At 44.5% G+C, this 14,472-nt stretch overlaps 1 protein-coding gene across 1 annotated transcript in view; it reads left to right on the forward strand.

The window, feature by feature from the left end:
* The window catches only part of LOC115079084 (scavenger receptor cysteine-rich type 1 protein M130-like), a 257,001-nt gene that overhangs the window by 142,663 nt on the left and 99,866 nt on the right, over nucleotides 1-14,472 (forward strand). Inside the window, exon 4 of the mRNA XM_029582122.1 lies at nucleotides 11,136-11,462. Coding sequence (XP_029437982.1) covers nucleotides 11,136-11,462 — 327 coding nt within the window. The remainder of the gene's footprint in view (nucleotides 1-11,135; nucleotides 11,463-14,472) is intronic.

The raw sequence follows: 14,472 nt of genomic DNA on the forward strand, positions 1-14,472 counted from the left end.
ATCAACATTTTTACTTGATGAGCAGTCTTCCTTATAATTCAGATGATGCTGCTTGAACATGTTTTGCTTTTGGACTTGGATTTTGGACAGAAGCAATCCTGTGCTTTATCCCTAATGTCAGTGTATCAGTACCCAGACCGCAAAAGTTGGGGCCCATTGTTGGCTGTCATCAGACTCCAATACCCCCTTTCCCCACCCCCCTGCCATAAAAGTGTTATGCGTGCCGTCCGCAGCAGACCCACAGCAAGGCCCCCTCACCTTTCCACAAGGACTCCAGCCTCTGTTTCCTCCTCGTTAGTGGTGGTGGGCTGCCAGCTCCGCCCTCGGGCCTCCCCCAGTGCCTCTGGCCCAGCCACTTCTCATTGGTCCTCTCCGTGAGGCCTGTGGAGAGACACCATCACTCTCACCACGCCACTCCCTAGGCGCTTGCCCATCTCTGATCCTTAGGTAGGGACCACTGTGGGATCCTAGCCTCGGCCTCAGATGACGTCAAACTGTTCATAGTATATAAGCTCAGGCTCCGCTCCATAGCGTTGCCTTTGTAACAGGTCTCCTTGCTGGTTGAGTACTCGTTGCTACTAAGAGATTTGTCTCTCCCCTGCATTCCTGATTCCTGATTGTTAAGAACATAAGAACATGCCATACTGGGTCAGACAATAGGTCCATCAAGCCCAGCATCCTGTTTCCAACAGTGGCCAGTCCAGGCCATAAGAACCTGGCAAGTACCCAAAAACTAATTCTATTTCATGTTATCGTTGCTAGTAATATAGCAGTGGCTATTTTCTAAGTCAACTTAATTAATAGCAGGTAATGGACTTCTCTTCCAAGAACTTATCCAATCCTTTTTTAAACACAGCTATACTAATTGAACTAACCATGTCCTCTGGCAACAAATTCCAGAGTTTAATTGTGCGTTGAGTAAAAAAGAACTTTCTCCAATTAGTTTTAAATGTGCCCCCTAGTCTTCCTATTATCCAAAAGAGTAAATAACCGATTCACATCTACCCGTTCTAGACCTCTCATGATTTTAAAAATCTCTAACATATCCCCCCTCAGCTGTCTCTTCTCCAAGCTGAAAAGTCCTAACCTCTTTAGTCTTTCCTCATAGGGGAGCTGTTCCATTCCCCTTATCATTTTGGTAGCCCTTCTCTGTACCTTCTCCATCGCAATTATATCTTTTTTGAGATGCGGCGACCAGAATTGTACACGGTATTCAAGGTGCGGTCTCACCATGGAGCGATACAGAGGCATTATGATATTTTCCGTTTTATTCACCATGCCCTTTCTAATAATTCCCAACATTCTGTTTGCTTTTTTGACTGCCGCAGCATGCTGAACCGACAATTTCAATGTGTTATCCACTATTACGCCTAGATCTCTTACTTGGGTTGTAGCACCTAATAAGGAACCCAACATTGTGTAATTATAGCATGGGTTATTTTTCCCTATATGCATCACCTTGCACTTATCCACATTAAATTTCATCTGCCATTTGGATGCCCATTTTCCAGTCTCACAAGGTCTTCCTGCAATTTATCACGATCTGCTTGTGATTTAACTATTCTGAACAATTTTGTGTCATCTGCAAATTTGATTACCTCACTCGTCGTATTTCTTTCCAGATCATTTATAAATATATTGAAAAGTAAGGGTCCCAATACAGATTCCTGAGGCACTACACTGGCCACTCCCTTCCACTGAGAAAATTGTCCATTTAATCCTACTTTCTGTTTCCTGTCTTTTAGCCTGTTTGCAATCCACGAAAGGACATCGCCACCTATTCCATGACTTTTTACTTTTCCTAGAAGCCTCTCATGAGGAACTTTGTCACTTCTGAAAATCCAAGTATACTACATCTACCGGTTCACCTTTATCCACATGTTTATTAACTCCTTCAAAAAAGTGAAGCAGATTTGTTAGGCAAGACTTGCCTTGGTTAAAGCCATGCTGACTTTGTGCCATTAAACCATGTCTTTCTATATGTTCTGTGATTTTGATGTTTAGAACATTTTCCACTATTTTTCTTGGCACTGAAGTCAGGCTAACTGGTCTGTAGTTTCCCAGATCGCTCCTGGAGCCCTTTTTAAATATTGGGGTTACATTTGCTATCCTCCAGTCTTCACGTACAATGGATGATTTTAATGATAGGTTACAAATTTTACTAATAGATCTGAAATTTCATTTTTTAGTTCCTTCAGAACTCTGGGGTGTATATCATCCGGTCCAGGTGATTTACTACTCTTCAGTTTGTCAATCAGGTCTACCACATCTTCTAGGTTCACCGTGATTTGATTCAGTCCATCTGAATCATTACCCATGAAAACCTTCTCCATTACGGGTACTTCCCCAACATCCTCTTCAGTAAACACTGAAGCAAAGAAATCATTTAATCTTTTCGCAATGGCCTTATCTTCTCTAAGTGCCCCTTTAACCCCTCGATCATCTAACGGTCCAACTGACTCCCTCACAGGCTTTCTGCTTCAGATATATTTTAAAAAGTTTTTACTGTGAGTTTTTGCCTCTATGGCCAACTTCTTTTCAAATTCTCTCTTAGCCTGTCTTATCAATGTCTTACATTTAACTTGCCAACGTTTATGCTTTATCCTATTTTCTTCTGTTGGATCTTTCTTCCAATATTTGAATGAAGATCTTTTGTCTAAAATAGCTTCTTTCACCTCCCCTTTTAACCATGCTGGTAATTGTTTTGCCTTCTTTCCACCTTTCTTAATGTGTGGAATACATCTGGACTGTGCTTCTAGAATGGAATGTTCGGATTGTTCCTGGTTCCTGTTCCCTTGTTCCTGTCCTGCTTATGCTTTGGATTGATTACATGGACTTTGACTTTGCTTCGCCTGACTACGGTTCAACTTATCTCCAGACCCAGACCTCTGCTTCCCCTGACTACGATACAGCTTATTTCCAAGCCAGACCTTTGCTTCATCCGACTACACTATTGACTATCCCTGTGATCGGACCTCAGCTTCGCCTTGACTATGCTATTGACTATCTCTGGGATCAGACCTCAACTTTGCTTGCCATTGCCTCTGGATTGCTGCCAGCCCTTACTCAAGCCTACCATTAGACACATCCTCTGTCTACTTGCTGGACGTGGATTCATCCGGCTTCGGCCTACCTTCGCTTGAGAGCCCTCTGTCTGCCTTTGTTCCATTGGTGCCCGTGTTTCCAGAACATTATCCAGTCTAGAGTAGAACTGTACCATCTATCGCTTGCTGTCTCTGGGCTGAACCAACTTCTCTTACAACTATATATTGAGGCCCACCTAAGTCCTGCCAGCCCTGGCACCCAAATGCTCAACCCATGGGGAACGAGGGCTGGTATAGGTGAAGCTCCAGTGGCCTTTTCCCATCAGCCCACTTCACCTGCCAATGGTGGGGACCCGTAGGTTCTTACCTATGGGTTGCACCAACCCCACCTTGGCCCAAGCGTCCACCTCTGATACAACACAAAGTGGGGATAAGTTTTATTTGTGTCAAAAGTATCAAGGTAGTAATCCCCTACTAAGGGTACTAACTGCTACTCCATGAAAGTTAAGCATATGCACCCTTTTCTTCATTTCCATTCACAAGCTTTTATGGAACTATAGTGTTATCCTATGCATTTTTAAATTCTTTTACTGTTTTCATTCTCACCACCTCATCTGGAAGGGCATTCCAGGTATCCATCACCCTCTCCATGAAGAAATATTTCCTTATGTTGGTTCTGGGTCTTCCCCCTTGGAATTTCATTTCAAACCCCTAGTCCTACTTCTTCTTTTCCAATGGAAATATTTCAAGGTCCGTGCATCATTTAAACCTTTCAGGTATCTGAAGACCTGCATCCCATTTCCCTTGTACCTCCTCTCTTCCAGGATGTACACATGCAGATCCTTCAGCCTCTCCTTATAACCCTTCCATTATAGACCCAAACCATTTTTGTCACCCTTCTCTGGACCACCTCCATGCTATCTCTATCCTTTTTGATACAAGGGTTCAAGTACTGAAGACAGCACTCCAGGTGAAGCCTCACCAAGGACTTGTACAGGGACAGACCAATGTTCTATTATGGGTTGTGAACTAGTTTAAAGATAGAAAACAGAGACTGGGGCTAAATGGTCAAATTCTCAATGGAGAAAGGTGAATAGTGGAGTGCCCCAGGGATTTGTACCAGGACTACTGCTTTTTAACATATTTCTAAATGACCTAGAGATGGGAACAATGAGTGAGATGATCAATTTACTCCTATCTCAGGTTCTGGGGTGTTGGTGCTGCTGTGCTCCTACCTTCCTCTACGCTCTGTACGTTGAGGTACTGAAGCCACTTTTTGTGCTGCATTACTCTGCACTTATGCCAGTGCTCCTGCTGCTTTGTTCCTCTTTGGGTGAACTGTAAGGTTTTTGACTCCGCTCCCTACTGCTTTGGATTTTACTCAACACCTTGGGTGTCAGGATTTGATATACATGACACAGGCAATCCGCCATCCCAATCTGACTTACTATCGATTTGAATCCTCCGGGCATATTGAAATTGGACTTGACTCTTTTACCTCTTATGATTTAATACCCTTGAGGAATATTTCTTTTTATTTATTTACATATTCAAACTAATACACTACCTATACGCGGATGACATACAAATACTCATCCCCATAACGGAATCTATCCATAAAACCTTGTCTTATTGGAACAACTGCCTCTCAGCAATCAAAAACCTTCTCACAAGCCTCAACCTGGTACTAAACACTAATAAAACTGAAATTCTCATTATAGCTCCAGAAAATCTCGACCCACTCATCCCTCCTACTGTTAGCCAAGGTCCTATCACCATTGACACCACGTCCACACAAGTAAGAGACCTGGGTGTACTCCTTGACAACAGACTCAGCCTCAGCAAGTTCGTAAACATCACCACAAGTGCTAAAAAAATTAAAACCACTACTACTCCACAAAGACATCTGCCTAGTACTACAAGCCATCATCCTCACGAAACTGGATTACTGCAACTCACTCCTACTGGGACTCCCCGCTAGCACCACCAAACCACTTCAGATGGTCATGAACACCACGGCCCGAATTCTCACAAACACCAAAAAAAGGGATCATATCACCTCCATCCTCCAGCACCTTCATTGGCTACCGATCAAACACAGGATTCATTTTAAAACCCTTATGATGACACACAAGGCCCTACACAACATCGCTCCTCTCAACCTAACCTTTCAACTCCAGCTGCACTCCTCCAAAAGACCGATTAGAAGCGCCTACAAGAACATGCTATGCACCCAGCCGGCAAAAACCTCCCTGAGGAAACATGCAATTTTCACAGCGGGCCCCACACTCTGGAATTCACTCCCTCCAGACCTTCGCCTTGAATCGTGCCATATGGAATTCAAAAAGAAGCTAAAGACTTGGCTTTTCGCCCAAGCATTCCAGGAGAGCTAAGGGCCAGAAGAACATAGATCTCCTTCTGTACATAGGTTTTCAGATTAGTTCTCTGTCTGTCACTTAATTAGAAATGATTGTTATTTGTATGTTTCTTTGTAAGTTCCCCCTAAGCTCTTATTCGTTTTAATGTAAGCCGCCTGCGAGGCGACAGTTTCATTTCCTTGTAAACCGGTGTGATATGTATATTATACAGGAACATCGGTATATAAAAATATTAAATAAATAAATATTCCCTTATGATACTTACTAGGGATGTGAATCATTTTTCAACGATTAAAATTATCGTCCGATAATGTTAATATCGTCTTAAATCGTTATAGAACACAATACAATAGAAATTCTAACGATTTATCGTTAAAAATCGTTAAATCGTGTTAGTGCGCACTAACGGGAGTTAGTGCGCACTAACAGAAAATGATACAAATTGACACTTTCCAGGTCAGTGAAGGTCAGTTAGGAATGAATATGTATTCCTATTGGCTGGCTGCCCTCTTATCTATTGATGTTACCAAGGTTCCCACTGAGGTGATGGTTGGGGGGATGGGAAATGGAACTGAAAACTCACGAACACCAACAGAAAATGATACAAATTGTTGACACTTCCCAGGTCAGTAAAGGTCACTTAAAAATGAATATGTATTCTTATTGGCTGGCTGTGCTCTTATCTATTGATGTTACCAAGGTTCCCACTGAGGTAATGGTTGGGGGGATGTGAAATGGAAACAGTTGGAAGCTTGAAAAAAAAAGCAATGTGATGATCATCACTCATGTGACTAGAACTTGTTTGTTTATTATTTTTGATAGCAGGCACGTGAAATGCTAGTGCATGTTGAATTTGCCAATCACTGTGCATTTTAGAAAGGTGGTCCTGGCTGGAACTATTATACACAGTTCAAATATATGTGGTAATTGATTGTTGGTAAGTGTATTTTTTAAGTAGCCACACTGGCCACCAGTATGTTTACTTTTCCTCCTACTTAACTCACTAGCTCAACTTTATAAGAAGGGCTTCTCTGCTTGTGTGTTGCTTTTGTTTGGTGTGAGGAGAGCAGAAACATCAGATCTTTATTCAATCTACTACAGTCATCTATTATATTAACCTACTCAATTTTTTTAAATGATTTATTATATCACTGAATTAATAATTAATTATTACTAGGTGGTGGTGAATGACTGACTAGGCTACTAGCCTAGTGTCACTGGTGAGGCTAGTGGCATTTTAGCAGAATTATAATTTATTATTATTAGTACTGCAGCATTAATATATTCAAGCCTAGGTAGGTAGCTGTCTGTGAAGCCAGCCTCTCACTAGTAATGCAGGGAAGGAGCTGTTTCAGCCTCACCATCCTCCCCCCCCCCCCCCCCTCACCCACACACCATTCACTGGCTGGGACATGGGGGGAGGGGAGGAGTGGGGGTCAGGAAGCTCCCCCCTGTCTGTGAAGCCAGCCTATCACTAGTAATGCAGGCTGGATAGGGCACTGCATGCAGGAAGATCACAACACCCCTGGTGTCAGGGTTAGGGCACTGTGTGCAGGAAGATCACAACACTCCTGGTATTAATAGGGATAGGGCACTGTGTACATGAAGTTCACAACACCCCTGGTGCCATGGTTAGGGCACTGTGTGCAGGAAGATCACAACACCCCTGGTATCAGGGTTAGGGCACAAGTTCTAGTCACATTGACTGATCACATTACTTTTTTTGTCAAGCTACCAACTGTTTCCATTTCCCATCCCCCATATACTGTCAGTGGGAACCTTGGTAACATGAATAAATAAGAGGGCAGCCAATAGGAATACATATTAATTCCTAAACTGACCTTAACTGACCTGAAAAGTGTCAAATTGTATCATTTTCTGTTAGTGGGCACTAACTCCCATTAGTGCACACTAACCGGGAGTTAGTGCGCACTAACTCCCGTTAGTGCGCACTAATCGGAAAAAATGATTTTTAACGATTTTTTAACTAAAAAATCGTGCCAAACACGATTTTCTTCTCCTGCCAGACGATTTCGATCGTTAAGACGATATGGCACACGATTCACATCCCTAATACTTACTATTGGTCTCATCCAGTATATGGGTGCCCCCAAAGGACACCCTTCAGAAGCATTGGTTTGAACAGACAGCATAGTAAGAGTAGTGACAATCATATTGATACCATTACCAAGTTCATTTCATGCTTTACACACTTTCATGATCCCCTGAGTTCTTCATGCTAATGTGCTTGCTGTTTAACTCTTTACCTTTTCTCACTGCTGTGCTCTGCAATAAATGACGTTATGTGCTGATGCCAGTGCTCCTGCTGCTTGGTGACTCTCCTTGGTGTCTTTGTGAGCTGATGCCAGTGCTCCTGCTGCTTGATGACTCTCTTTGGTGTCTTTGTGTGCTGATGCCAGTGCTCCTGCTGCTTGATGACTCTCTTTGGTGTCTTTGTGTGCTGATGCCAGTGCTCCAGCTGCTTGGTGACTCTCTTTGGTGTCTTTGTGTGCTGATGCCAGTGCTCCTGCTGCTTGGTGACTCTCTTTGGTGTCTTTGTGTGCTGTTGCCAGTGGTCCTGCTGCTTGGTGACTCTCTTTGGTGTCTTTGTGTGCTGATGCCAGTGCTCCTGCTGCTTGGTGACTCTCTTTGGTGTCTTTGTGTGCTGTTGTCAGTGCTCCTGCTGCTTGGTGACTCTCTTTGGTGTCTTTGTGTGCTGATGCCAGTGCTCCTGCTGCTTGGTGACTATCCTTGGTGTCTTTGTGTGCTGATGCCAGTGCTCCTGCTGCTTGGTGTCTCTCTTTGGTGTCTTTGTGTGCTGATGCCAGTGCTCCTGCTGCTTGGTGACTCTCTTTGGTGTCTTTGTGTACTGATGCCAGTGCTCCTGCTGCTTGGTGACTCTCTTTGGTGTCTTTGGCTGCTGATGCCAGTGCTCCTGCTGCTTGGTGACTCTCCTTGGTGTCTTTGGGTGTTCTTGCCTCTAATCCGGCTGTCTTAAAAATGCTTTTTAAATTCCTTTATGGTAATTCCTTACTGCTGATCTTGTCCTTTAGCCTTCCATATTGGATACCCTGCATTCAAGGCTGCACTCTTAAAGAGCCTTCCAGGGACCAGCATGGAAAACCCTATACCTTAATGGCATTTTCCCTTTCCACCATTTCAGGCTTGGGATAAAAACTGCATTTAAGTTTCAAGTTTATTCACACTTACTACTTGCTAATATATAAGTATTCTTAGAAGTACATTTTAAAAGGGGCTTCATGTGTAAAAGTTAGGGATGTACAGAGCAAAATTTTATGTTCATATTTTTTATGTCCGAAAGGGGGTCCCACTTGCGGCCAATATGGACATAAAAAAAATCCAATGAGTTGGGTATATGTACATATGTGCAAAAAAAAAATTTAAACCCCCTCACCCTCCTTAATCCCCCCCCCAGACTTACCACAACTCCCTGGTGATCGAGCGAGGAGTGAGGACGTCATTTCTGCAATCCTTGGCGAGAAGCATGTGACGTCGGTGGCACGTCGAGTGACGCGGCGTCACGTGATTCCCGGCTCGTTCGCGCCGGACGGCTCGTTCGGCCCAAAAAGAACTTTTGGCCAGCTTGGGGGGGCCTCCTGACCCCCCCAAGCTGGCCAAAAGTTCTTTTTGGGCCGAACGAGCTGTCCGGCGCAAACGAGCCGGGAATCACGTGACGCCGGCGTCACTCAACGTGCCGCCGACGTCACATGCTTCTCGCCAAGGATTGCAGAAATGGCGTCCTCACTCCTCGCTCCATCACCAGGGAGTTGTGGTAAGTCGGGGGGGGGGATTAAGGAGGGTGAGGGGGTTTATATTTTTATTTTGGCTCAACAATCACGATTTCCCACATATCGAACATATCTATGTTCGATATGTGGGAAATCCGATCATTTATGTCGAATCAATTTTTTAAGTAAAAAAAAAATATGAGTTGCGTTTTACTAATGCGGTCAATCCGAATGCACACCCCTAGTAAAAGTAGCATTTATGTGCATAAATAGCATGTAGATGTGTATATGATTTATTATAAACAGATAGAGTACGTGAGTTTTTCATTTCATGCATACATTTTTCTGGGGGAAAACAAGAATGAGCTAGGGGAAGAGGCTGTCGGTAGGTACTTCAGAGATCTGAGGCATGAGCCCATAGATCCTTTGCTTCCCCCCACCATTCTCCCCCCAGGGTTGAGCTGGGGGAAGAGGCTGTCGGTTAGGTACTTCAGAGATCTGAGGCATGAGCCCATAGATCCTTTACTTCCCTCACCATTCTCCCCCCAGGGTTGAGCTGGGGGAAGAGGCTGTCGGGTAGGTACTTCAGAGATCTGAGGCATGAGCCCATAGATCCTTTACTTCCCTCACCATTCTCCCCCCAGGATTGAGCTGGGGGAAGAGGCTGTCGGGTAGGTACTTCAGAGATCTGAGGCATGAACCCATAGATCCTTTACTTCCCTCACCATTCTCCCCCCAGGATTGAGCTGGGGGAAGAGGCTGTCGGGTAGGTACTTCAGAGATCTGAGGCATGAACCCATAGATCCTTTACTTCCCTCACCATTCTCCCCCCAGGGTTGAGCTGGGGGAAGAGGCTGTCAGTAGGTACTTCAGAGATCTGAGGCATGAGCCCATAGATCCTTTGCTTCCCCCCACCATTCTCCCACCAGGTTTGCCAATATCTCCAAAGGCCAGGACTGAACATTTGAGTACCAGGGTGGGAGACCTCTCCCGCCCCCTATTTGCATAAATTTGCTACCTCTGCCCTTGAACCTGCCTTCTCTCTCTCATTCTTCTATTCCTTTTATTTTAGCATCCTCAGGACAGTGTTAATGAACAATCTACCAATGGATCAACATGGCTAGAATGCACTTTCAGTAAGGAGACCTGGGAATAAGCTTAGAGAGGACAGGGAAGAGTAAATATAGGCAGGGTGATATATGAAGGACTGTGGGTATAGTGTGAGAATATAATCATGTCACATGTTGTCTTTATATCAGGCTCCTCTGTTTTTGGGTGAGGCAGGGTGATATATTGAGGACTCTGGGTATACTGCTGGTGGTGTGAGAAGATAATCATGTCACATTTTGTCTTTATATCAGGCTCCTCTGTTTTGGGATGATGCAGGGTGATATATTGAGGTCTCTGTGTATAGTGTGAGAATATAATCATGTCACATTTTGTCTTTATATCAGGCTCCTCTGTTTCTCGGGTGAGGCAGGGTGATATAGTGAGGACTCTGGGTATACTGCTGGTGGTGTGAGATGATAATCATGTCACATTCTGTCGCTATTTCAGACTCCTCTGTTTCTCGGGTGGGGCAGGGTGATATATTGAGGACTCTGGGTATACTGCTGGTGGTGTGAGATGATAATCATGTCACATTCTGTCTATTTCAGGGTCCTCTGTTTCTCGGGTGAGGCAGGGTGATATATTGAGGACTCTGGGTATATTGCTGATGGTGTGAGATGATAATCATGTCACATTCTGTCTCTATTTCAGACTCCTCTGTTTCTCAGGTGAGGCAGGGTGATATATTGAGGACTCTGGGTATACTGCTGGTGGTGTGAGATGATAATGTCACATTCTGTCTCTGTTTCAGACTCCTCTGTTTCTCGGGTGAGGCAGGGTGATATATTGAGGACTCTGGGTATACTGCTGGTGGTGTGAGATGATAATCATGTCACATTTTGTCTCTATTTCAGGCTCCTCTATTTCTCGGGTGAGGCTGGTGAATGGACGCCATTCTTGTGAGGGAAGAGTGGAAGTTTATTACAATAACACCTGGGGCACAGTCTGTGATCATGACTGGGACATACGTGACGCTGCCGTGGTCTGCAGGCAGGTGGGATGTGGACCTGCCATGGAAGCCACAGCTGAAGCTGGTGCCAGCACTAATTCAGGACCAGTTTGGATGGATAATGTTTTCTGTTCTGGCACTGAGTCGGATCTCTCTCTATGTGGGTCCCAGATGTTGCTGCAGAATCAATGCAACTCAAGCCAAAGGGCAAGAGTCAGGTGTTCATCTTCAGGTAAAATCCAGAGCAGCATGTAATCCTTGTATTCTAATCACATAAGATAAAGTTAACTAATTTTCAGTCTCAGAGAAAGGGCTACCAGAACCCCCAGCCAGAGGGAGTCTCACCTGACATCTCTGGACCGGAAGGACTCTGAGCTTGGTCTCTTCTAGGAATCTTGCATCAGAAAGACTCAAACCAGGACTCCTGGCCCAGTGATCATCTAACCCATGACCCCTGAATTTGAGACCTTCTGACCCAGAAACCTAATGGCAGAGAAATGTTTACTTTTGTCTCTCTATTCAATCTCCATAGGCCATATAATAAATGGTTGCTGATTAGGTGATCTTACTCTTTTGAGTTGGTTCAGCTGATTGAGAGCCATTCTCATGATACCATTGGACTCAGGTGAGGCCATTGGTCTGACTCTGTCTTGAAATTGGTGCCTTATGAAGTGAGTTAATTCTATAGTAGTAGGGATGTGAATCGTTTTTTGACGATTTAAAATATCGTCCAATATATTTTAAATCATCAAAAATCATTAGGGCCACGATACAATACCAATTCCCCCGATTTATCGTCAAAAAATCGTAAATCGGGGGAAGGGGGAGGGCAGGAAAACCGGCACACTAAAACACCCTAAAACCCACCCCCGACCCTTTAAATTAAATCCCCCACCCTCCCGAACCCCCCCCCAAATGCCTTAAATTACCTGGGGGTCCAGCAGCGGTCCGTAGCTAAATCGGGGGAAGGGGGAGGGCAGGAAAACCGGCACACTAAAACACCCTAAAACCCACCCCCGACCCTTTAAATTAAATCCCCCACCCACCCAAATGCCTTAAATTACCTGGGGGTCCAGCGGCGGTCCGGAACGGGCTCCTGCAATTGAATCGTGTTGTCTTCAGCCGGCGCCATTTTGCAAAATGGCGGCGCAAAATGGCGGCGGCCATAGACAAACACGATTCGACTGCAGGAGGTCGTTCCGGACCCCCGCTGGACTTTTGGCAAGTCTTGTGGGGGTCAGGAGGCCCCCCAAGCTGGCCAAAAGTCCCTGGGGGTCCAGCAGGGGTCCGGGAGCGATTTCCTGCCGCGAATCGTTTTCCATATGGAAAATGGCGCCGGAAGAAGATCGACTGCAGGAGGTCGTTCAGCGGAGGTTCTGGACCCCCGCTGAACGACCTCCTGCAGTCGATCTCCTGCCGGCGCCATTTTCCGTACGGAAAACGATTCACGGCAGGAGATCGCTCCCGGACCCCCGCTGGACCCCCAGGGACTTTTGGCCAGCTTGGGGGGGGGGCCTCCTGACCCCCACAAGACTTGCCAAAAGTCCAGCGGGGGTCCAGAACGACCTCCTGCAGTCGAATCATTTTGGTCTATGGCCGCCGCCATTTTTCGCCGCCATTTTGAAAAATGGCGCCGGCTGAAGACAACACGATTCAATTGCAGGAGCCCGTTCCGGACCGCCACCGTTCCGGACCGCCGCTGGACCCCCAGGTAATTTAAGGCATTTGGGGGGGGGTTCGGGAGGGTGGGGGATTTAATTTAAAGGGTCGGGGTGGGTTTTAGGGTGTTTTAGTGTGCCGGTTTTCCTGCCCTCCCCCTTCCCCCAATTTACGATTTTTTGACGATAAATCGGGGGAATTGGTATTGTATCGTGGCCCTAACGATTTTTGACGATTTAAAATATATCGGACGATATTTTAAATCGTCAAAAAACGATTCACATCCCTACTACTATAGAATTAACTCACTTCATAAGGCACCAATTTCAAGACAGAGTCAGACCAATGGCCTCACCTGAGTCCAATGGTATCATGAGAATGGCTCACAATCAGCTGAACCAACTCAATAGAGTAAGATCACCTAATCAGCAACCATTTATTACTGTTCATGGCGAACCTCTATGTACGCCCCCAAGCGTAATTCCTTGATCACCATAGATGGTCAACCAGTGAGTTGGCCCTTGTGGCAATCTAAAGGGATCTGGTTTTTATCATCCATTCTCCAAGATATGAGCATACTCTCATTCGAACAGCTTCAAACACAATTTGGCCTCCCTAATTCTCAATTTTACGCTTGGCTTCAACTGCGTAATGCTCTTGGAGATGTTACCTTATCGCACTTACTTTCTGATTCCCTACCGTACTTATTAGAGGTTTATCAAAAATACAGACTGCTAGGTCATTTGGCTTCTCATCTTTATAAATTAAGTATTATTCTACAGCAAGAATAAATATGCTACCTTAATTGTACCATACATATTTAATGTTCTCCATGCATAATACTTCAATGTACCATATACTCAATATATACCCTGTTTGTTGATTGCTCACAGTTTATTGATTATTATTTTATTATTATTATTATTATTATTATTATTATCATTATTAGCACTATTATTATATAATTTACAATTGTATTATTTGTTTAATGTTAATTGTTCCATGTACACCATGCCCATGGTATTTCTAATTCTGGTTATCTGTAAACCGAAGCGATATGTACTTGTACATGAACTTCGGTATATAAAAGCTTTTAAATAAATAAATAAATAAATAAATAAATAAATAAATAAAGTAAGGCTCACTCCTATCAATGTTCTCTTAAAGGAATTTACTCTGCTTGGGCTTCAGATCTCTCATGTTCCCCCAACCTGGCAACTTGGAAATATATATAGCGGGTGTCGACCCGTATTTCCTTGTTCTCTAGCTTGACTCAAACCTCTTTCTTCCTTATGCACAGGGTGGCCTGGACCCCATGGAAACTACATCGAGCGGGCTTACTTTCCTCCCATTCATGCTGGTCCTGAAACACATCCCCTGGCTCCTTATCCAATATGCTTTATTATTGCCCCTATGTGTCTCTCTTTTGGGACCAGGTGTGGAAGATTACTTCACGTATACTTCAACTTTCCCAGCCCATTTCTTATTCTATAATAATTTTACGTGGTGCCGAAAATTCTTTAAATCTTCCGTTGGGGTCTCGTAAATTACTTGACTTTCTGCTCCTTATAGCTATTCACAAC

This window comes from Rhinatrema bivittatum, chromosome 1, assembly GCF_901001135.1.
Source record: "Rhinatrema bivittatum chromosome 1, aRhiBiv1.1, whole genome shotgun sequence".
Lineage (NCBI taxonomy): Eukaryota > Metazoa > Chordata > Amphibia > Gymnophiona > Rhinatrematidae > Rhinatrema > Rhinatrema bivittatum.